The sequence below is a fragment of the Paramormyrops kingsleyae genome, chromosome 6 (assembly GCF_048594095.1).
Source record: "Paramormyrops kingsleyae isolate MSU_618 chromosome 6, PKINGS_0.4, whole genome shotgun sequence".
NCBI lineage: Eukaryota > Metazoa > Chordata > Actinopteri > Osteoglossiformes > Mormyridae > Paramormyrops > Paramormyrops kingsleyae.
The window spans coordinates 7373781-7398676 of record NC_132802.1 but is presented as its reverse complement, the minus strand read 5'-3'; the positions used below and the strand labels follow the sequence as shown (position 1 = coordinate 7398676).

General features: G+C 40.3%; 1 protein-coding gene across 14 annotated transcripts; it reads left to right on the top strand.

The window, feature by feature from the left end:
* The first annotated feature begins 1581 nt into the window (after positions 1-1581).
* On the top strand, positions 1582-23724 carry LOC111840030 (tumor necrosis factor receptor superfamily member 14-like). Of its 14 annotated transcripts, XR_011992154.1 has the most exons (13): positions 1582-1681; positions 17535-17648; positions 17792-17891; positions 18006-18131; positions 18263-18418; positions 18528-18615; positions 18733-18918; positions 20647-20683; positions 20883-22357; positions 22483-22527; positions 22739-22783; positions 23074-23149; positions 23310-23724. XR_011992154.1 is itself a non-coding variant. In XM_023804415.2 (9 exons), the coding sequence occupies exons 2-9, from the start codon at positions 17619-17621 to the stop codon at positions 20925-20927; spliced, it is 768 nt and encodes a 255-aa protein (XP_023660183.1). In that variant the 5' UTR covers positions 1582-1681; positions 17535-17618; the 3' UTR covers positions 20928-23724. The 14 variants fall into 14 exon arrangements, 3 of the variants coding, with proteins under 3 accessions (XP_023660183.1, XP_023660185.1, XP_023660184.1); XR_002837275.2 differs by having other exon boundaries at positions 20883-22527; XR_002837278.2 differs by having other exon boundaries at positions 20883-22527; positions 23250-23724.
* The last annotated feature ends 1172 nt before the right edge of the window (positions 23725-24896 follow it).

Sequence of the window (24896 nt, the reverse complement as noted above, 5' to 3'; positions counted from 1 at the left end):
TGTGTATTTACCCTTTACTTGTATTTTCCCAAATTTGTCTCATGGCTTGTGATTTGGATTTGGTTTGCTCCCGGTTCCGAAATGTTGGTCCCTGCCTATGGTTACAGTTTTGGATTTTGAACTATGTTTTGGCTTTGTTTTAATAAACGGACATGGATCCTGCCCATGGGCTTCGACCCCATTCATTACAATGTACATTTTCTAAATTCCGAACACATTTTTGTTTACTCTTATGAAGGACATTGGGTTTGACTACAGCATCAAGATCTTTACAGCAAATACATGTTTCAGTTAAGAACCACCTGCTATCTGGATGCATCTGTTTTCTGTTCTTGTTTCTCTCTTCTGATTCTTTGTTTTGATTCCTCTTGAACTTTGATAAGGTCAGAGGCTACAGGAAGCAGTGGCTGATGTTGAGCTCTCTCCTCCCTACTAGCCCTATTCTGATGGGATTAGTTTTACACATGGAGGTTCGGTATGTAGTTTATGAAGTGATTTGTCTAGGTGATTCAGACGTATTAAGAAATGTTTGTAATTTCCCCATATTTCCAGATGTTGGGGAGATAAAACGAATCCCGTCCATTGATGTTAATATCAGAGTTGTGCTAGAAAACAAGTAACAACAGAATTTTCATTTTGGACAACCTATCCTCTTACATACTAATCAAACACAAAAAATACAGAACTCTTTTCCTTCCAAACCATACAATGCCCTACAAACTAATGTACTCAGTAGTGTCATACATCTGCACCTACACCCGTTCTACTTGACAGGCCAGAAATACACAGCAGACTGTTCTGGTCATGTGTGTCATGTTATTTACCCATGAGTAATTAAACCCTTCGGAAAGTACCTTTATGACTCATGTTCCAGTTGTGGGCCGCATGTTTTCAGTTCTGCAGTTCTATTTCTTGTTTTGGTCTATTGATTTGTTCTGAGTTATTTATTTATTTTTTTACTTTGCATTTCCCCCCACACACACTGTTTGCAATTCAACTTACTACCCCTCACTATCCACCTTAAACTTGGATAACAATTTGGCTTTTTGAATTAAACTCATGGATCCTAATCTGGTGAGTTAATCGCCTAGCTCTGGCATTTTGAAAATGCATGGTTTAACAGTCCATGATACACGAGCAGATATGAAACCAATACAACCGGACTGTAGACATTACAGGCATTGTTAGCCCTGAGTATTTTAGCCCTGATGCCAATCTTCCTTCAAGAATATAAAATAAAAAAGGCAAGTCCCAGGTAAACTTCACTTCACTATTGATCTTTTCAATAGCTAGAAACTCCCCTGGTAGGGGGTCTGTATAAACTCATTGTATACCGGGCCTGTATTCTGCTTGTCACGTATATTTTATTTTAAATATGACCAATAAAGTTATGTCCAATGATATTTTTGTGGTGTTCTTGACTCTTTTCCTTTCTTAACACCTAAATGTTTTGGTAATGAAAATTGCTTATTACTGATTACAAAAAACGTAAAATTTTTGTGGGAAAAAACACTGAATATGAAATATTAAGTTTGTTAACCAAATGTACGTGTTTACACCTACTCGAGACACTAAAAATGGCGAATGGGGGCGTATCAGACAGTAAAAATACTCCGGCAATGTTGTCACTTTTGGAACCCGGATTAGAGAAGAGAGTCGATTTCAGATACGTCTACTGACGGTATAGTAGAACAACAGTTTAAAAACTAATTTACACGTTGTAAATTGTGAATGAATGTGTATAATCGTGTGTTTATGTTGCAAACAGTAAGTGTTGTAAGTGTAATGTTTTTGAAAGAAATCCTCTGGTTCGCACTGGATAGAGTATCTTCTTCCCACCAAACATGAGACGTCCATCAGACGTGCAGATCATGTCTAGATGGGGTCGGTCGGTCCAGAACCATATCTGGATGTCTACACAACGTGCAAAGCAGGTGCAGTATCTGCACGTCTAACTCTGACCCCTCTTGGACGTAGATATGTAGTTCAAGCTGAACGTCTAGGTAGGCGACTTTTGGACATTTGTAGACAGATCGTCAATTCCATGTAAACATTGTCAGCGTCAATTCTGGTGCCTATTGTAGCTCATGCTGTTGTAATTCTAATGTTTTAAAATGTCCAAAAATAAACTGCTACACGTAAGCATATCCCATAATCACAATTTGCCGATGCACGTCCGGTGTGTGGTTTGGCCAAGTTCTGTTGCCGTAGCGCTAAAAAAAAAAAAAAGCCGACACTGTCGCGCATGCGCTCTTTTGCAGTAAAGCGGTTGTGAGAAACTGCACGTCGTTGTGGACAAGTTTAAAGTTTAAGGTAAGTAGTATTTAGCATTGTTTAGTTGTGTACATTGTTTAATAATCGCATTGCTGACTTTTTTGCAAACCAATATGTCCACATAATTAATCTGAAGGTAAGACACATCTGTACATATGGAACTCCAAAGTGTTCAAAAGTATTATGAAATATATAAGAATGATATGTAAGGGATAATGTACAGGCAGGCGGTAGTTATCGCAGAAATAAGCCCCGACAGTGTGATCACACTGAAGGGGCTTATTTCGCGATAACTACCGGTTGCCTGTACATTATCCCGCTTATTACACGGCTACTTGCCACATACAGTAAGGAAAAAAACTGGACATGAATATGAATTTGAAACATTTTATTGGCATATTTGTTTTAAAATAACATTTTTATCTTTCCGCGAAACGATATAGTACCACGTGACTATGCGTTATTACTTTGGAGCGGTTATTATTTGAAAATAACGAACCTGCAAATGTCTCAACTGACCAATCAGAATCAAGCATTCCAGAGAGCCGTGTAATAATGTGAAATACAGCTCATTATTGTGAAATATATTGCATTCTGTTATATAAATTTACTTATTGTGAAATATGATTTCATATATTTTTAGCGCTCTTGTGAGCGCAGAACGACTTCCATTTTGCAGTAAAGCGGGAAAAGTAAAGTATTTCATCATTCAGCGTCATGAAATGATGAAATAAGGCATCATGAAATGATGAAAAACGGCATTATGAAATAAATACTGACTTTGAAAAACAATATATACATATTTCACAATAAGAAGTAGTGCTAGGCGATAAAACGATCTCGATTTTTTTTATCGATAAAAAATGAGGATGATCACGATGATACACACAGACTATAATATAAAACTCGATCAACCAAGTTTGCTCCGTTTTATAGAATGCGCTGAGACAGACAACTTGATGGCCTATCGAGCAGAGGTTTACTGAACGCTAGCAAAACAGCCAAAAAAGAAGCAATGGGTGCGTTCTACTTGGGCTTAGGTCTGTCTGCAGCTGACGCGACGTGGAACGCGATCTGCCGGCGGCTGCAAGGGTGGAGTATAAACTGACTGCAGCCAAGTCGGACTACTTATACTCCTCGTAGTCTGTGACACCTGACTGCAATGGCAGCACTGCCAGAAGGGTGTAGATAAATCTATACAAAAATCACCTGCATGCACATTACTTCTTTTACAATAAGCAACTCCTGATACAAACTGTTAGCAGTGAAAAAAATTATTGTGTATTGTGGCTCTGTGTAAAAAGATAGCTGCAAGGAAAATTATCAAATATATGTATTTCAAGGATTCAAAGTTATTGTCATGTCATGTATTATTGTCATCTGATCTGATACTCCCAATAAAAATGTATTAAGAATGCTGTGTGAGACTTTTTGTACTGAATTTGCTTAATGATACTAGGTTATTGGGGTGAAACATAATATGGTATCAGAATATATAGTGGGGATTATTTTGTAATGAATAAAGCTGTAAATACATAAATTATGTCTAAAGTAAGTCTATGTGTGACGTTAAAACGACGTCTACACCGACCATTTCCGGACTGTTTTTTCACCTTATACAGACGTCTTATAGTTGTCATAACTGAACATCCAGAGAACGTCTAAAAAAGACATCATAAAAACTTTCATTCTGCACCCTCTGAAGACGTCTTTTCTACGGTAGGCCAAGACGTCTAAAAGACGTCATTTCAACGTCATATTGTTTGCTGGGTTTAAGGTGAACAAGATTGCACAAAGTTATTTAGCTGCTACCTATTTGAATCCCTCTACTGCCTCTTTCACTTTGTTTAGCACGTACGTCACTCAGCACCTTACAGCACTTAGTTACTAATTTCCGTTTCCATATTGTTAGGTATAGAATAATAGATTATTATTATTGACACATTTTTCGTTTTCTTTTTACGCAGTCCGAATATGATGATTATGCACACTTGCGGGAAACGGGCGCGTCGATCGTAGTAATTTCGAAAGTCTTTATCCTTCTAAACGATCTATGTTAACTCTCCCACCGTGTGTGCCTTACACTTAAGCGTCTGACCACTTTGTGTTTCGGGTGTTTATGTTTGGTTCGGTGCTTGTTACAGGGCTACTACAATAAAAAGCTTGTTCTTAACAGGTGTTGTGCCAAAAAGTGACTGTCTGCCAGAAACTGAGTACGATCCGCGGGAGCGCGCACAGCCTGTTCAGGATGCATCGCAGTTTCTGTGCGACTAAGGCGGGTAATTTCGATATCAAATCGTCTTCAAATGCAAAAAAGTATACAGTACATGTATCCCCGAGATAACAGCGAAGGTATGTCTTTGTCAGATTTAAGGGTTTGGTGAATTTTTAAATAAATACTTGCAATAAGAGTCAAAGGAAGCCATTGTCATGTAAAACGCTTTAAAGCAGTCCTCGGTCGTAACTGCGTTGTAAAACTGTAACCTTACGTCATGAAACCATGGAAGTTCAAATGCGACACATTAGTGGAGATATATGTTTATAAATGTCCCTACGTCTAAATGAGTTTCACTACACAACCGATGCGGATTACTTATTAAATAAAGACAATTCTTCATCTTGCAGTCATATTAAAGAGTCAGTGGATTTTTCCTGCTCTGTACTGCAGTATCAGCAATAAGAGTCAAAGGAAGCCATTGTCATGTAAAACGCTTTAAAGCAGTCCTCGGTAGTAACTGCGTTGTAAAACTGTAACCTTACGTCATGAAACCATGGAAGTTCAAATGCGACACATTAATGGAGATATATGTTTATAAATGTCCCTACACAGGTGTTTTAAGTAATAAAAATGGGTTAGATCCTGTAAATACAACCCAGAAGAGTGTAAAGAAATTAAAATTAGGCAGAAAGAGCCATTCAGTAAAGAGATATTGAGTGTAATCACTTTTTGGCAATGGGTGAACTGCATTGTACACTGGTCATATTGAGATGTTTAAAGTGGTAAAAATGGGTTAGTTGTTTACTAATCATGTACATACAACCCAGAAGAGTGTAAAACAATTAAAGTCAGGCAGAAAGAACCATTCAGTAAAAAGGTTTTGACTCTAATCACTTTTTGGCAATGGGTAAACTACATTGTACTGGTTATACTGCTCCTATACAGGTGTTTGAAGTGGTAAAAAGGACTGGATAGCTGATACTACCGTGAAAGAAATAGTTTGAAGTGCTTAGTTTTCATTTTATTAACACTTATATTTTACTTCCTGACACTCGACCCGTTTAAAGATGGCTACCATGGTCATTTTATTTTTACTTGTTACAAAAAAACCATGGCACAAAAATTGCGCAACTTTCTACAGATATTATCTGAAAGGTTTTTTGTAGTGTAACAAGCCGTTTTTGGTTGATTTGATACATTTGTTTCTTTTATTGAACGTCATTTTTTTTTGTTATTGAAAATTTGGACGTATGCGTCCGAACCACTAGGCGGCGACAATGAAATATACATCAAGAAACGCTGCATGTTAAAATCCCCACCCTGTACAGTGATGACTATAACACAGCACAAAGAACTAAAGTCCATATTTCCAAATTGTTAATAAAAATATTTTTACACATAAAATGGTAGTAAACAGTTTGTTTAGACATTATAAAGGCACTTTTCAAAGATTTTTGAAGATTTATTAAAATCAATGTTTAGACAGAGGTGTTAGAGACATTTGATGGATTTTTTTTTTTTTTTACATTTTCATTAAAAATTTAGCGAAGTAACAAAGGTGTCCCAGTGGTGCTGGTTCTGGTCCTCATCAGGGTTCTTGCAGGTTTCAGTAAGTTAAATTTAAGACCTTTTTAAGACATTTTAAGACCATTATGAGTAAAATTTAAGACCAACACGATGCATTACTAGAAACATTCGAATGATACCAGAATTTCTCATATTTTATGTCACTCATATCCTTAGCCCAACATCCACATATCATATGTGTTTACAAAGTGCGTTTTAATAAGTTCACATGTGTTTAAAGCATGTGGGAGTGGTATTTCAAGGCTTAAACTATAAAAAGTTTATGTACATAGTCTTTCTATATCGCGGATTTTCACGTTATTATCGCGTCTGGAACGTAACTTCCGCGATAGGCGGGGGATCCAGACCCATCAGCGATAGGTGAAAATATATAGTGATCCCCCGCCTATCACGGAAGTTACGTTCCAGACCCATCAACGATAATGAAAACTACTGGAAACAGCTGATAAACACGGGGTTAACGAGGGGTCGTGGCACACGGGAGGAGCGGACGAGCGGGGCAGGACATACTGCACTTTTAATCAGATTTTTTAGATTTTCTAAGCAATTTTTATTCAAATAAGTTTTTTTTCCCATCTCTATTTTGCTTTTTTTTGTCTTGGTTTAACTTTTTAAAATCTTGTTTTTATAAAGCATATTAAATAACCCCTGTGTATGATAATAAAAACTTGCCTTGCCTTACCATAAGGAGACCGAGAAACGTTCTCCTCAAGACCACACGAACAACTAAAAACTATATGCTGGAAACTAAGACATTCACAAGGTAACTCCATGAAAAGCTCTGTAAAAGGAGAAATGTGTTTATTTTAATTATAATTTAAGATAACGTGAGCCAACTGGCTAGTAGTTGCCTTTTAACTGAAAAAATTCGCTCCAGTCATCAGAGAAAAAAGTTACTACATCAAAACATTTACATTGCAATACTGTATGGCATGAAACAAACTTGTAACTATGTCATTCAGTAATACAAATAATAAAACAACATACCGTTCACATTGGCCTCAAGAACTAAGTTAGCGCTTGATTCCCCTGCACTTCCTGTTGTAGCTGAGCGTGCACCTGACGTCAGTGGCTGAAAGTGCACGTTCTGCAGCCCGACCCTTCTCTAACTGTTTGTTTCAAGAGCATCTGGCTGCAGAATCTCCACTAGGAGGATCTCCACTACAGGGACAGAAACACGTGACTCGACAAGTGAGTCCGGACATGACGTCATGCAAACTTACGCCATGGAGGCAGTACCAGATATCACATGATCGCACAGCCTGGATTTGTCAGTGGGAGGGTGTTTAGCTTTGTCGTAAGAAAAAAGTGGGTAGAACAAGCAACAACGGTAGCATTCGACCGGTGATTTTTTTTCTCCAAATTTAGCTTTAAATTGGTTACTTAAGCTAAGACTGACTGTCTACTGAAAAAGAAAAAATATTTATAAAATTATAAATAAATTTATAAATATTTGTCTTGTGCGCACAAGTTATTATTTGGAAGGAATAGATTAGCTGCGTATAGCTGTCATGTTATAAGAGGTTTATTTCAGGACGCCGTACTACGTTTGCTAGACCTGGCATTAGGGTACAGTAAGATACAACAGCCTTGTAATTAATATTACTGGAAGGAGTAAATACAACGCTGCCGCCCACTACTTTGACATTTGGCTGAGGTATACAGTCCGTATGAATGGTCGTGACAGAGGTGAAGCGATATGAACTATATTTTTTTTCTTTCATTATCGGTAGTCAATAATAAAACAGGTATAAACAGGTAAAATAAATACAATAAATATGTGCCAATAATGACAAGAAATGTTAGGGGAACTTGGTGAGGCGAACAAGTCAACAAACCGAGTGGTAAACATAGTAGGTTATGTCTTGACGCAACCGAACCAAACATCAGTGTCAACAATATTAAAGATGCACAAAATATAGCCTACGTGCAATAAATTGTGACCAAGTTATATAAGTTATTATGTAGTACTTTTGATTATTTGAATATGATTCGCAAATTGACGGAATATATAGGCCGGTTATGCCTACTAATATTGACACTGATGTTTTGTTCGGTTGCGTTAAGACAGATTATGTTTTCTACTTTAATTGGTTTGCTGATTTGTTCACCTCACCGAGTTTAAGTAACATTTTTTGATATTACTGACACCTATTTATTGTATTTACTGTACCTGTTTATCATAGTGTATTATTATGATTAACGATAATGACCGAAGGAAAAATATTGTCATGTGGCATGAATTCATGTCGCTTCACCTCTGTCGCGACCATAAACACGGACTGTATAATTCACCCTTAATGCCAAAGAAACAGTTTGCAGCATTAAAAAAAATGTAAAATGAGTTCATGGTGTTACTTGTTGACTGTAAATAAATGTCTCTCCAGTTTGATTTGTTTAGACGTCGAGACATAGTTTTGGCAGACATAGTTCTCATATTACTCTCGGCCTCAAACACAGAGTAAATTATCTTGTGCGCACAGAATAACTTGTGAGCACAATTAAATAATTTGTGCCACACGATTAAAAAAAAAATCACCCTATGGGACTTCGGGGGCTCCGTATTAAAGTGAGAATTTCACACGTACCGAAATAATAAAAATAACACATGCTATTATCATCCCTTCTTGTAGAATTAAAATACATTATTAACGTCCGTTTCCAATGTTAATAATATAATTTAAATCGATCACCAAAATAATAAGTATATACTTTAAAAGAATCGATTTCTGTTCGGTCGAGTTAAAGTCCGGGCTGTGTGTGAGGATTATGTGATATCTGGTACCACCTCCATGCATGTTTGCATAACGTCATGTTCGGATTCGCTTGTGGAGATCACGTGTTTCCGTCCCTCTAGTGGAGTTTCTCCACTAGAGGGACAGACCCTTCTCGTTTGTTTGCCTAGCGCTGCAGTGATCACGCGATGGGATTTGTAGTTTTATTACCACGCAGACACCGGTGCAGACCAGAAAACACAAGCAACGGATTAGTTTTACAGCGATTTACTATTTTAATTTCTGCGGACAACGCTTTTTGGGATTGAACGGAGGTAAGAATTTTAAGACTTGGGTATATTGAATTTAAGACCTAGGATGAAAATCTGGGCATTTTTAAGACATTTTAAGGCCTTAAATTTAACTTTCTGAATTTTAGACTTTTTAAGACTTTTTAAGACCCCGCGGGAACCCTGCTCATCCAGCTGGGCCTGATAAGAGTGGGTTAGCATTACTATAACTCATGATCAGTGGCGGCTGGTGAATGTGTCATTTTCACATACAGTACAAACGGAGCATTCTGGTGCATTCGGACAAAATAATAGATAAAAGTTAACATTCTCTCCCTGTGTCTGTATGTGTGTTTGTGAGAAAGTGAGAGAGAGAGACAGAGAGAGGGAATGTGATTTTAAAATGGGTGTACGTTAAACAAAATATTCTAAACCTTGTGTCAACAACAATCTAGCAATACTATTATGTAATATGTACATACTTCCACTAAGTAACTAACGATTATCCTAAAAATAATTCATAATATTGTAACATCCTACAGGTGATCCCTCGGGTTCTCGTTTCGAGACAACGGCGGTTACAGCAGACATAGGCGGCACAAAAGTCTGGCATCTTGTCAGCAATTTCCTGTAGAAATCATAATGTAAGACGTTTTAACAAACCAACCAGACAGTAAATCATGTGTAAATTCAGTTAAATCATGTTTATAATGTGTGTATTATATTGAAAAGAAAGCGTAATTCTGCCTCGCCCCAAATTACTGGATCGCTATAGTAGCCTAGCTAGGCGTGATACACAACTAAACTGCACGATTAAGTCAGTTTTTTTTTCGAGGAGAAAAGCTGCGATTTCAACATGTTCAAGCATCCAGAACTATAACCACGTTAATAATGTTTGTAAGAAAACACACAGTTTGTAAATCCATCAAGATTTCAGCGAGATAAGAGTATTAACGTTTGTGCAGGTCACTTACCTTACCTCCGTTTACCTGAGGTTCGAATGATCCCGCCAGAAAGCCAGCCTGTGGTAAGATGGCCGACCTGTGCGGACGCTCTAGACCTCGTCATAATACATCTAGTCATTCTATATATATATCTATGGTTCTGACGAGTTGAGCTACCTATCCAGACGTGCTATCGAGCCTTTCTGCGCATGTGCAGTTTCACCGTCTTGGGATTAGGGTTAGGTTTTAAGGGTTAGGGTTTGGGTTAAGGTAAGGGTTTTAGGGGTTTTTGGGGGGTTAGGGTTAGGGCAAGAGTTAGGGTTAGGGCTATCGATTAGCACTACGGTAGCCTAACTCGACAAAGTAGCTCCCCACTGCGCATAGTGACGTCGGAATGACATCTTTAATATGTCGTTTTTGGACGTCCAATTTTGGTCCACTGAAGGGGTTGTTTTGTAACGCCAGGCGACGTCTTTTTTTGACGACTAATGAACGTCTAGTATTGACGGCCGTGGGACCTTCATGTATGGGCTATTTATAGTCCAAATGTGGTCGTTGTGGACGTCTTATAATACCAAAAGCAGACTAATTTTAGACATTGTGTATGTCGTGTCTCGACTAAATTCATATATAAATGAACAATTTCACCATGCTTCCAATTAAAACTTAAATTTAAATAACGTATTGCTGCGACGGGCAGATGGAGGTATCGAGAGCAGAGAAACACGGAGACTACTCTGTCGGGGAACATCCACTCAATTAATAATCCGTACAAGGATTACATCAGGCACCCAAAAAGCACCAAACATAATTATATGTAAGAAACACAAAGTTGTCAGACAACGAACTGTAAGACGCATCCACAGTGGGACATTTATGTAAGCTAATTACACACGAGGATCAGATCGGGTACACACAAGACACATGTAAACACATGTGCAACAATAAGGAATTACCTATTAATTAACAATAACAGCAACAACACAACAATGGCTATTTACAACTGCACGCGGGGCATGCTGGGACATGAGCCCCGCCGGTGCTACAGTGTATACAACAGAACACTACAGAGCTAAAGTATCATGAAAAGTAAAAAACATAATTTAGCATTAACCTGGTTTAGGAAGCTGGATGTTAATTTGTTCGACCGGGCATCAAGCTGCTGCCAGATTTTGAAATCCCGCGTTCTGCACGTGCACAAAAGTGTCCGCGAGGGACGTGGATAAAACTGTTACAGCTGCTCTGCACTACTCAGTTTTCACATGGTTTTCAGAACGAACATAAAAACAATGCACGATATAATTTATTGTCATATCAGCGCAAATGCACATAAAATACGTACGCATTGGCATAATAAATCATGTTTGTTTCGAAATAATCATCTGTATTCACATTTATTATGTTGATAACAACAATGTTGATATTTGTAAATAAAACTATATTTCCTGCACCTGTGATAGTCGTCCAAATAACGTCAAAAAATTACGTTCAAATGTTGAATGTCATATTGACGTGCAAGTTGGGTCGTGGATGGACGTTCAAATTGTGGACCTAGTTTGGACGTTGTATAGATGTCCAGAATTGGTCATGGACTGACGGACCTAATATAGACATGATCTGCACGCCTATCCGACGTCCAATGTTTAGTGGGTCAACTCGTCAGAACACCGGGATGCACAGATCTCACCGGCGCTACAATATTTTATATTTAGGCTGTTAAATCAAATTTATATTTATATATGTTGGAGGGAAAAAATTAAATTAAACGGAAGACGGAAGGACAAAAAACTTCCCCTTTATCACTGTGGATACTATCTCTGTACACTTTATCTTGGGGTATCTGCAGAGCCAAAGTTTACATCGCTTTCGTTTTTCTGCAGCTGAGACTACCGCGATTTGTGTTCATTACTCTCTCCTTTTGTGTAAAACCCCAAACCCGAATTAAGTCGCTGATCCCCGTACTTGTCCCGACCGTTGTTCCTTTGGTAGGGAATTATGTTTAGTTTTTCCTGAATTTTCTTTAGTGGAGATGATCTGTCACAAACATTTTCTAGCATTAGCTATACTCCAGCAGGGGAGGTACAATCTACTTAACAAAGGACATTGCGTCTATTCTGTGTGTATTTATTTTTTCATTTCATATCAAAGAGCGTACAATGATAATCATGGCTACGGGGAACTTTTAAAGTCATCTTAAAATATGTAGGCGTAGATTTTCTGGCTTATTTCTGACATTCAAAACATGCTGTTAAGTTGTATCAATAAAGGTGGGAGAATGGCCACCACCTACCTAGAAATTTTCGTCAGGAACCCCAAACCCCCATCGGCAAAATGTAGCTGTGTTACGTCAGCAGCTCAGTTGCGACCTCATATCAAGTATTTAAGGTTTTAATTAACACCATGATCAAGCACACAGTACACTCAGCAATTTACGCCAATCATTGCCTATCGCATAAAGCTGATTGGATGTGCCAGTGAATTTTAAATTAGACACCTGTGGTTTGGCTTCTTGGATTGGTTGAGTGCTCACTAGTTTTGTACAAAGCAGTTGCAGACCCAAGACCAGTCTGTATAGGATAATTCTATGATTGGGCTGGGAAATCTGATCATGGATCAGCATAAGAACTTGATGGTTTTAAATTGCTTACGTTTCCAACTTTGCCTTGCCACCCTTTCACAAAATGCTGTGACTCAAACTTGGGGTGCGACCCATAAGAACATAAGAACTATACAAACGAGAGGAGGCCATTCGGCCCATCGAGCTCGCTTGGGGAGAACTTAACTAATAGCTCAGAGTTGTTAAAATCTTATCTAGCTCTGATTTAAAGGAACCCAAGGATTCAGCTTGCACTACGTTATCAGGAAGACTATTCCATACTCTGACTACACGCTGTGTAAAGAAGTGCTTCCTTAAATCCAGTTTGAAATGTTCTCCCGCTAATTTCCACCTATGGCCACGAGTTCTTGTATTTGAACTAATGCTGAAGTAACTATTCGGTTGAACAGCATCCAAACCTGTTAGAATCTTATAGACCTGGATCATGTCCCCCCTCAGTCTCCTTTGCTTGAGGCTGAACAGATTTAGCTCAAATAACCTTTCCTCGTATGACATTCCTCTAAGACCAGGAATCATTCTTGTGGCCCTACGCTGCACCTTTTCTAAGGCCGCTATGTCCTTTTTAAGATATGGTGACCAAACCTGTACACAATATTCTAGGTGAGGTCTCACCAAGGAATTGTATAATCTTAGCATTACCTCCCTTGACTTAAACTCCACACACCTGGAGATGTACCCCAACATCCTATTGGCCTTTTTTATTGCTTCCCCACACTGGCGAGAATGAGACATGGAAGCATCAACATACACACCAAGGTCTTTCTCATAATCAGCTACCTTTATTTCAGTAGGTCCCATAAAATACCTGTACTTTATATTTCTGCTCCCTACATGGAGTACCTTACATTTGTCTATGTTAAATTTCATCTGCCAGGTGTCAGCCCAGTCACTAATTAAATTAAGATCCCGCTGTAGCTGCTGAGCCGCTAGTTCAGTATCTGCTACACCACCCACCTTGGTGTCATCTGCAAATTTCACCAGTTTACTGTATATATTGGTGTCTATATCATTTATGTAAATTAGGAACAAAAGTGGTCCTAAAATTGAACCCTGCGGTACCCCACTATGAACGCAGGCCCACTGTGACATCGAGCCTCTTATAACTACTCGCTGCTTCCTATCCGTTAACCAGTTATCAATCCAAGTCGCTACAGTTCCTAAAATACCTGTCGCTTTGAGTTTAAGTGAGAGCCTCTTGTGGGGAACAACATCAAAAGCCTTTTGGAAATCTAAATAGATGACATCATAGGCCTTCTTATCATCAACTTCCTGAGTAGCTTCCTCAAAAAACTCCAACAGATTTGTTAAACAGGATCTACCTCTCCTAAATCCATGCTGGCTATCCCTCAAAATGTTATTTGAGTCCAGGTAATCTACCATTTTCTCTTTGATTATAGCCTCCATAACTTTACCAGTTATACAAGTTAGACTGATTGGCCTATAGTTTGACAAATTACTTCTATCCCCTTTTTTGAAAATGGGCGTTATGTTGGCATGCTTCCAATCAGAAGGTACCACACCTTCAGATAAGGATTTTTGAAACAGTAATGTTAAGGGTCGGCAAATAATATCCCTCATCTCTTTTAACACTATAGGTAAGATGCCATCAGGGCCCTGTGATTTATTTATTTTGAGCTTAGCTAGGCTTTGCAAAACATCAGCTTCAGTTATATATATATTAGTTATAGACGATGTTGAATTAGTAATAAGAACTGGTAAGTTACTAGTGTCCTCGACAGTGAATACCCGTGCAAAACTATCATTGAACTCATTTACTATGTCAATGTCGTTTTCAATTATAAGACCCTTACTATCCTGCAGATTAGTAATTTCAGCTTTTAGAGCTCTTTTAGAGTTAAAATACTGGAAGAAACTTTTAACGTCATCCTTAGCCCCATGGGTTGACCCATTACTGCTCTACAGTAAGTTTTGCAGAGGGGGGAGATCCCCATGACACATTTTGCCTGTTCGCTATCGGCTGACCGGGAAAATACCCTGTACACCCAGGGACGGATTATGAGTCCGTGGGTCCCTGGGCTAGACGATGAGAAAGCCCCCCCCCCCCAAAAAAAAAACAACGCGCGCACGCATGCACACAAATCAGCAGCGGTACAAAGGTTGCACTAAAAACTATACTACATTTTTATTCATGAAACATCATTTTTTGAACAAAATAAAATAAAATTTTGTCATTGTGCGGTCTTAAAGTATATGTCACGCCCGGCTCGTCCGATCCTCGTGTGTGCCACGCCCCCCTCGTTACCTCGTGTTAATTCCTGATTGTACTCACCTGTTGCTTGTTGAATTCAGCCTGTCTTGTGTATATTAGTCCACGTCTTCCTTTGTTTCCCAGATCCGTCATTGTCGTGTCGTAATGTTCGTTCATGTTAGCCCGGAATAAACCCTGTTTATTCATATTTACGGCTTCGCTTGCCTGTTTCCCCGCTCGCCTCGCACGCCCGTCGTCTCATAATGACGGATCTCAACAACTCACCTCCGCGGATCGATGACCAACGCCTCGAACTGCTAAGCGAGGTACTTTACTGGCTGAACCTGCCAGAGGTCCGTGAGGACCCTGGACTACGGGACCTAGCCAGCAAGAGCGGGACCCTAATTCAGGAGATGACCTCGCTCACTGGCGCACGTCATAGCCGACGTGCGTGAAAATCTCCGGCAGCTGGTGGAAGGGGTGACAGAGAAGCGGCACCAACCGCTCGCTCTCTCCGGGGCTTCTCCATCGCAGCCAACCCCAAATCAGAGCGCCCGTTGTTCCTGATCGGCCTGTCGCTTCTGACCTGCCTGTGCCTGCTGCTGCGCCTCTTGCTGCCGTGCACATGGCCCCTGCTGCAGCGCCTCCTGCTGGCCGCACGCCCGGGGTGCCCGCTGAGGTGCCCGCTGCGGCGCCCCCGCTGGCCACATGCGCGAGGTGCCTGCTTAGGTGCCCCCTGCTGGATCTAAGTTGGTGGGTGCTGCCACATCATCCAAGCTCCCTGCTGTGGCTCCGCCTGAGGCTCCGGCTGCACCGCCTCTGCCTGCTGCCACGCCTGCTGTTGCCACCATGCTTGCAGCACTGCCTGCACTGCTGTTTCACCGGCGCCACTTGCCCTGTCCATCCTGCTTCTTCCGGCGGCTGCCGTTCCTGCTGGGGCAGTTGCTGCTGCGGTGCCCCCTGCTGGCCGTGAGTTGTCGGTGCCTGCTGAGGTGCCCCCTGCTGGCCACGAGTCAGCGCTCCCCGCTGCTGCCGCCACACCTGCCTCACCTGTCTCGTCTGCCCTGTCTGCCTCACCAGCGCCCCCTGCTGGCCATGAGGTGACAGTGCCCGCTGTCGCCGCTACGACAGTACGACCCCACAAGCTGGTTCAAAAGCTGAGCAACCTGGGCCTCAGCAGCTCACTGTGCACCTGGATAATGGGCTTCCTCAGCAACAGACCGCAGAACGTCAGGATGGGAGACAACATCTCCTCCACTCTCATCCTGAACACAGGCACGCCGCAGGGGTGTGTCCTCAGCCCCCTCTATTCCCTTTTCACTTTCGACTGTTCTCCCATTCACACCAGCAACACCATAATCAAATTTGCTGACGACACCACCATTGTAGGACTGATTGACAACAATGACGAATCAGCCTACAGGGAGGAGGTTCAGCAGCTGAGGCAATGGTGTGACAGTAATAACCTGGAACTGAATACATCCAAAACCAAGGAGATGATAGTGGACTTCAGGAGAGCCAAGCGGGCTGAGCACTCTGCCCTCTACATGGATGGAGAAGAGGTAGAGAGGGTGGAGAGCTTCAAGTTCCTAGGGGTCCACAAACATCTCTCACCAGGTGGGGAAGGCACAACACAGAATGTACTTCCTCAGGAAGATGCGTCAGTCCCACCTCCCCCAAAAGCTGCTGACCAATTTTTACCGCTTGACCATCGAGAGCCTCCTGACCTACTGCTGCACAGTGTGGTTCAGTAGCTGCACTGAGGAAGACCGGAAGAACCTGCAGCAGGTGGTAAGGGCGGCAGAGCGGGTAATCGGAATGGCACTACCCCCCATCAAGGACATTTACACTGGCAGACTCCAGTGAAGAGCCAGTAAAATTATTAAAGATTCCTCACACCCTGAACACTATCTTCCCCCCCCCCTGCCCTGGCAGATGCTACAGGTCAACCAGAGCAAGAACAAAGAGACTTAACAAAAGCTTTTACCCACAGGCAGTCAAATGCGCCCATCAACCACCCTCCTCAATGACTGTCTTCTATACGGACTGACATACTGCGCTCATTGCACAAGACACTCATTCTGTAATAGGATGACTGTCTCTTTTTGTGTGTTTGATCTCTCTTATTTATTACTTTTATGCTGCTAAACAGAGAGCTGCTAAACTGTTTTTCACTATTTCTGTAATAGTGACAATAAAGATCTATCTATATCTATCTAATTGTCTGTTATGGGTTAGTTTAGATGTTGAAATATTTCAAGACCTTTTATCCAGTTTTGTGTTATTTGATCTTAAAACTGCAACAGTAGTGCCTATTTGGGGAAAATAGTTAAAGGATTATTAAATCACAGCTATGAATTACATAATAATAATGTCCTTAATAATTGCTCTGCACAAAACTCAGTTACTTGTCACAACTGGAGAGCATTTTGGTAAAAGCACATTTATTGGCCTTCGCATTTCCACTTGACTCAGCCTCTTTTCTAATTTTCTAGCCTCACTATCAAAGCTGAACTTGGATGCCAAATTGTCTTTTTTAAATCTGCATTAAACTCCAGGACTCTATCCAGCTGAGTTAATACTATTGAGTAGTGCTTGGCACTGACTTTAGTGTTACTGTGTGGGTTATGGTCTTTGTTTGGGTTACACTATTTTAAAAGGTACTGTCTCTTTTACACTAGGCTGGCATCTTAAGGAGTCTAAGAGAATAGCAACAGAGACAACACGAAGGACATGAACTGCACTTGAGAGGAAATGCATGCACCATGTTGAATTTTAAAGGTTTCATACCTGCTGTAAGTCCGTGTAATTGAATGACCAATGTTAAGAGTTTCATCCCATTTCAGACTACCAACTGTATTCATGTTTATATCATACCTTGTTTGCAATACTTGCTGTTTAACAGCTATACTGAATTATATTAATTTGTTTTCCTCAGGTGACTGTGATACTCATGGTTCTTAACTGGAATCTCTGTTATTCGTGTAACCAGGCTGAGTATGAAATAGGTGGTGAGTGCTGTCCTGTGTGTCCTCAAGGTGAGTCTTTGGAAGGGGAATCGGTCTCAATGGCACTTTGCCTGTCCTAAACTTTCCAATAATACAGCTTTATTTAAAGGTTGCCCATTTAACACCCTATAATTTCTCTTTTAGGAAGTAGAGTTTACAAACACTGTACAGGGCAGTCCAGCACTTCCTGTGTTCCATGTGTTGGATTGACTTACACAGATGAGCCAAACGGTTTGACCAAATGCAAACCATGTACTGTCTGTGACCAGGGTGAGAATACCACAGTTTCCTTGGTTTTTCATGAATTCATAACTTGCATTTTGTAGATATTAATTTTGAACAGAATAAGTCTGTATATGGATCTTCATATCATGATGTGATTCATTGTCTCCTGCATACAGGCCTTGGATTGAAAACAGTGAGGGCATGTACATCATCTTCAGATACAGTGTGTGGGGTCCTGGAAGGGCACTATTGTATTAATCCATATAAGGGAGGGTGCAGGGCAGCCAATAAACACACAGCCTGCAAACCTGGACAGTTCATCCAACAGCCTGGTTTGTATGGATTACCCATACTGATAATGTATGTTTTAATGAGTAAAACCAAATATTTAGTTCATATTCTTGAAATATGTTAATGGTCTTAATTTTTTTTCCCTTTCAGGAACAGAATACATTGATACAGTATGTGAGGACTGCAGTGATTATTCATACTCTGATGGCTCTTTTACATCCTGTAAACCACACACAGAGTAAGTTTCATAATTCCAGTCAGTCAGTGGTCAGGATTTTTTTGGTGAAGGAAACATTATTTCACGGTGAGTTTTGTATTATATTTTTCATCATATTAGACATGCTTATTTTTACAGCTGTGAATCCAGAGGACTTGTCACAGTTAAAGCAGGAGACCAAGCAGCTGATTCTAAATGTGGAGAGAAAAGTAACACTGCATTGACAGTTATAATAATTATAATTGCTATAGCCACATCAGCAGCAGTAATAGCAGCAGTAACATATAGAAGAAGAAGAAGAAGAAAAAAAATTACCTGCACATGGTAAGAATATTACATATATAAGTACATACAGTCCTGCAAAAAAGTATTTTGAGTACTTATTTTTATGCATATTTGTCACACACGTTTCAGATCAGATTTAAAAATAATAATAATATTCAACAAACAACCAGAGTAAATAAAAAATGCAGTTTTTAAATGATGATTTAATTTAAGGGAAAAATGCTACCCAAACCTACTTGGCCCTATGTGGAAAAAGTAAAATCTAATAAATGGTTGTGCCACACTTGACAGCAAGAACTGCAAAGCATTTGTGTTAACTGGCAATGAGTCTCGGACATCACTGTGCAGGAATCTTGGCCCAATCTTCTTTGCAAAATTGTTTCAATTCAGTCATTGTCACGCCCAGCTCCGTCCGTTCCTCGTGTGTGCCACGCCCACCTCGTTACCTCGTGTTAATCCCTGATTGTACTCACCTGTTGCCTGTTCCTTCTGCCTAGTCTTGTGTATTTAGTCTGAGTCTCAGTCAGTCTTCCCCAGATCAGTCATCGTGGTGTAATGTCATGTTGGATGTGTGTCGTCATTCTGCCCAGATTAAAACCCCTTCTGCCCGTAAATTTGGCTCTGTTCGCCTGCTTCCCGGCTTGCGAGCGTGACAGTCATATTGGAGGGTTTTCAAGCATGAATGGCCTGTAGGTCATGCCAAAGCATCTCAGTTGAATTTAAGCCCGGACTTTGACTAGGCCACTCCAAAGCCTTAATCTTGTTTTTTTTTTAGCCATTCTGAGGTGGACTTGCTGGTGTGCTTTGGGTCGTTGTCCTGCTGCATAACCCAAGTGCACTTGAGCTTCAGGGTACGAACTGATGGCTGGACATTCTCCTTCAGCATTTTCTGGTAGAGAGCAGAATTAATGGTTCCATCAATTACAGGCAGTTGTCCAGGTCCTGACCCAGCAAAGCAGCCCCAGACCAGCACACTACCACTACCATGCTTGACTGTTGGTATGATGTTCTTTTTATGAAATGCTGTGTAATTTTTATGCCAGATGTAATGGGAAGCAAACCTTCCAAAAAGTTCAACTTTTGTCTCGTCAGTCCACAGAATATTTCTCCAAAAGTTTTGGGGATCATCAAGATGCTTTTTGGCAAATGTGAGACGAATCTTCATGTTCTTCTTTGTCAGCAGTGGTTTTCGCCTTGGAACTCTCCCACAAATGCCATTTTTGAACAGTCTTTCTTATTGTTGAATCATGAACAAAGACCTTAACTGAGGCAAGTGAGGCCTGCAGTTCTTTAGATGTTGTTCTGGGGTCTTTTGTGACCTCCTGGATGAGTTGTCCATGTGCCCTTGGAGTGATTTTGTTAGGACGGTCACTCCGAGGAAGGTTCACCACTGCTGCCGTGGTTCGCCAATGGGGGGGACAATTAATTTTTCACATAGGGCCACATAGGTTTGGATAGTTTTTTTCCCATAATAAATGAAATCATCATTTAAAAACTGCATTTTATATTTACTCTGGTTATCTTTGTCTAATATTAAAATTTGTTTGATCTGAAATGTAAGTGCGACAAATATACATAAAAATAAGTAATCAGCAAATGCTTTTTCACAGCACTGTATGAGGATTTATAAAAATGGTTTTTATTGGGCATCAACAAAAAAGTTCATTGTCATTTTAAGTATTAAATTCTGTAATAATCTGAAATACTAAATGCACAGAACTGAGACCAGACTACATTAATATTAATTACATTCTACAATTTTGACAGGATACAACCCCGGATTGTGGTGCCAAAGTCACCAGAAGTAAGTCAATGTATTGGTCATAACTTTAGGAAAGTAACTGATTAATTTCCAGCCCCCTGGGTTCAGTGTAAAATGGGCTCCCATAAGACAGTGACTGTGGATCCTGCATTTATGTCCAGGTCTGTGTTACACGTGTAGTTACTAAAGGTTAGTAGTTCACGTTGCTCTTGTGCTAACAGGCAGCTTGTTTCTTCCTCAGGTAGAAGATGACGATGTGACAAAAACCCACAGAGGAGCCGCCTGATACATCTGAATATTTCACCTCCCCCTTCTTCATATTGAATTCTTCAGTAACTGCAAAGCAGTAAAAATAATCCTTGATTTTTGTCCAGAGGATTGTAACGTCTGTATCTCCTCATGGCTTTCAGACACCAGTGTGGATGTTCTTTGCAGTTTGAAAAAGAACAAATCAGCTGCAGAGCTTCTTTCTGCTGCTTAGTCCATGTCTTGGTGGCGTTTCTCTAAAGTCCTGCTTACCTGACTTTTGACTCTTAGGTGATTTAACTGTGATTCTCTCTTTTTAATAAACCTGGCTCCTCATTTCTCTGGAGCCCTGCGATTGGTTCTGACTACGCTTTCTCAACATTGGCAACAGAAGTTTTGATAACACCAAGAAGTCAGATGAAGGGGAAAGGAGCTTCTTACGGACATGACACCAGACACCTGGTTCTTGGTCCATAACTGCATAACACTCAATCCAAGGAACAGTTATGCACAGAAGGCAGCAATGGACAGATGATATTAATTGCAGCACCAAGAGCATAAAGAAAATGGGGAAAGAAAAACATATAATCTTAATATACCTGACACAATGTCAATTTTTTGTCCATTTTACTTTATGTAACACACCTGTGAGATATGCTTTTGTTTCTGTTTGAAATGTTCATAACGAGAAAAGTGTTTGAGTTTGCTTAAGAATATTTACTTGTTATTCAATTCTTTGTGCCCTTTATGGTACCCTTAGTAGGAACTGATGAGAGACTAATTTTGAAACCAGGCTCTTGTTGAGGGGCGCTCGAGAGAGAAAGCAGAGGGAGAGGTACGGTGTGGTGATGGAAATAAGGGCAGTGTTTTTAAGAGAAGAGTAGTTATAATTATATTAAGTGATTTGAATAATTATTGATGTAACGTTTAAATATTAAGTATATGGTTTTTTTTTTCTGCACATTTTTTGGGAGGTTTCTGTCAAGAAATGTTTTGTTTCCACGATGGAGATAGCGATTCACAGGACAGCAACTAGCCGCTAGCTGGCTATAACCGTGGAAGCCTGTCGGTTAGCAGCACAAACGTCTGAGCTTCGTGTGTGCGGTCGGACTGAAAACCGGAGTCTACGGGAAAACGACGGGGGACCGAGACAGAGCTTGTCCTTTAGGGGAACTTTTTTTTGCCAGGACAGCGATCTGGATTCAGTTCTCTTGTTCATTTACTCTTCAAACTGCTGCGTGGTCCTCGGTCAGTGGCTAAGTTACGTGAGTAAGGAGGACGTTCGCCTATTTGGAATGAGCGCCAACATGGAGAAGGGTCTGGCTGCAGACATCCACTGAGACTCACATCCACTGACAGGCAGGAAGTCCACTGTGGGCCCGGAAATGACGTCACTGTAGTTCCACCGAAACGTGCATAAAGTATGGTGGACTCCAAAACAAAACAAATGCACTCAAATGCATATATACAGTAAGTGTAGGTTAGCCTGACTCAAATTGCTGGGTTGCTGAATTGTATTCAAATAATCTCCCTCCTTCAAAAGCCCATAAATGCATAAATGTACACATGTGTAAACTGTGGCTATTACCCTCCAGTGGTTGTAATGGACCTCCATGAGAAGGGCGTATTTAGCATGGCTGGTAAGTAACCAGTAATTTGTCTTATGCTAGAGATTCCAATGAGTTTGTGACTTTGTTGTTGTTGTTAATAAATTCATACATGATGTTCTTCCCAATCACTTTCAGGATGTGTTGTAAAAATATGCTAGTTATCTATACGAAGAAAGGTGTCCTTTCAAACATTCTGAATGCATGGTTTTTGTCTTTTTATATTCAATCTGACATGCCAAAGATAAGGAAATGGTGGTGCCTAACTGATGAGCAGTGGTCTGGAAAAGTATGTATGTAAAGCATTGTGTTTTACATTGAGATGCATTCAGATGCAGAATCAAGTGCACTTTCTTTGCTGTGAAGGTTTCTGTCAGATATAGAATACCGGGTGAAGCCCGGCAGGGAGGCTGAATATTATATTTTTAGGGTAATATTCCATTAATTTGTCAGTGGTAGTGCATTCAGCTAATGGAGAGGTTTCACATATATGGATATTAATGACACCATTGATGAAACACTACCAAGACTTAGTGTTTCAATATCTCAATGTAAGTGATGTGTACTTCTACTACTCAGACATGGACAGAGGTTTGCCTTTTGGACTGGAAAAGCTTCACACCTGCTGAAAGTGAACTTGGAGCCTCTCTCAAGGGTGAGCACTCCTGCTGTTCTCAGACCTGGTGGGCAAGCTGTAACTGACTGCTCTACAAAGTGTAATAGTGGTGTGTGTGTGTGTTCCTCATTTTTCTCAGGTGGTTTTCCTGTTGACTACCAGCTGCATCTGATTAACTTATTCGATCCATGATATTCAGTTCCAATGTCATATAGGAGTCGCGCATCATGAGGGACCTCTGCAGTGCCGTGTGCTGGATTCGCAAGAATCACTCTCTCTTCTGTGGAATGGTGACAGAACCTGCTGTTCTCCAGATGGAGGCTAAGGATCAACAGGAAGCACTCAGGGAGGTCCTGGAGGGTCAAAGTGACAATAGAAATGACCCATTTATATTTATTTTTCATAATAGGGAGGACATGGAAACCTTCCTTTCTAATTGTGTTGATGGGATGGGTCTTAAACTTCATGCCATGTTTGCGTAATACGAATTGTTTTCCACATTCTTCCTCATTGTTTTATTCTGTTCCTTATACCGCTTTGTTGCACATTCGTTCAAATTTATTTATACATCAATACACTGCCTACAAATAAAATGTTGTTTGCCATTTTATCTATGTATAGTGATTTATTTATGTAGGAAATACTTCTGTTATTCTAAGATAATGTATATGGAGAAAAGCTCTGAGAGAAGCATAATTTTGCAGCCTTTAAGGCTTCAATATAATGTTCTGAGGGGAACAAAAAAAATTTGGTCACTATTGACAGTCGCAGTCAGGACTACAGCTGATAAGTACACAATATTTTTGAATTAATAATTAAGAATTGCATTACTTGTAATTTCATAAGTACAAACTACTTTTAAAAATGTATAATTCAAATATGTGATAAACACAAACTATTTTTAAATATAATAGTCTTTATAATTTAGAAATACATGCATACAAACAAGTGATAACTACGAACCATTTTTAAATGAACTAATAAACTAAATTGTAAAATCGAGAAGGAGCAGCTGCTGTAAAGCAGTAATGTGTGCTTCAGAGTGGATCTGTGACGTCATTTCCGGACCAACACTGGACTTCCTGCCAGTCAATGGATGGCCCAATCCCAAACCAGTCTCTACACACTCTGCCTCATCACTCTGCCTTCGTTTGCGCGTTCCCGAGACCCATTGCCATGTTGAAGTGTGTCTCAAAGCAGCAAGGGCTAGGGGGGAGTGGTTGATTATGCCCTCCTGAAGCGAGTCAGCAACGATGGTGGCTCGTGCAATTGTACTACCACTTCCATATCCCACAATTCCTAGCGCACAGAAAACAGAACAGCGCGAAAAAAAAAACCACAATGTCATGTTCTTGATAATGTAACAATTGGATTTTAACAGCACTGTGAAATGCACATAGAAAGTCTATGTTACGTGTTATAATTCATCGCTGTAGAAAAAATTTTAGGAAAGCAGCTATTTGTAGCTGGTCAGTACAGATAGATTTTATCGTGATCCGATTAAGAGAGATTTCATGTATAGTGGTACCTCGGTTCTCGAACTTAATCCGTTCCGGACTCCTTCTGATCGCATTTTTCCCATAAGAAATAATGGAAAACCAATTAATTGGTTCCCGGCCCCCCAAAATTACACCTAAATATGTTTTTTTTTTTAGCATTTAAACACAAAATGAACAGGATAAAACAAGAGCATTTTTTTCTTAATGGCTTCCAAAACAATAAAGATCTTATCCCAACATTACCCCTGTCCTGCCGAGAAGCGTCTGGCTGCAGACCTCCACCAGGA

Coding starts and splice junctions, on each gene's coding strand:
- LOC111840030 (XM_023804415.2), top strand. CDS start 17,619: ATGTTGAATTTTAAAGGTTTCATACCTGCT. Junction 18,132..18,262: donor ATGTACTGTCTGTGACCAGG/GTGAGAATACCA, acceptor TCCTGCATACAG/GCCTTGGATTGAAAACAGTG. Junction 18,616..18,732: donor TCCTGTAAACCACACACAGA/GTAAGTTTCATA, acceptor TTATTTTTACAG/CTGTGAATCCAGAGGACTTG.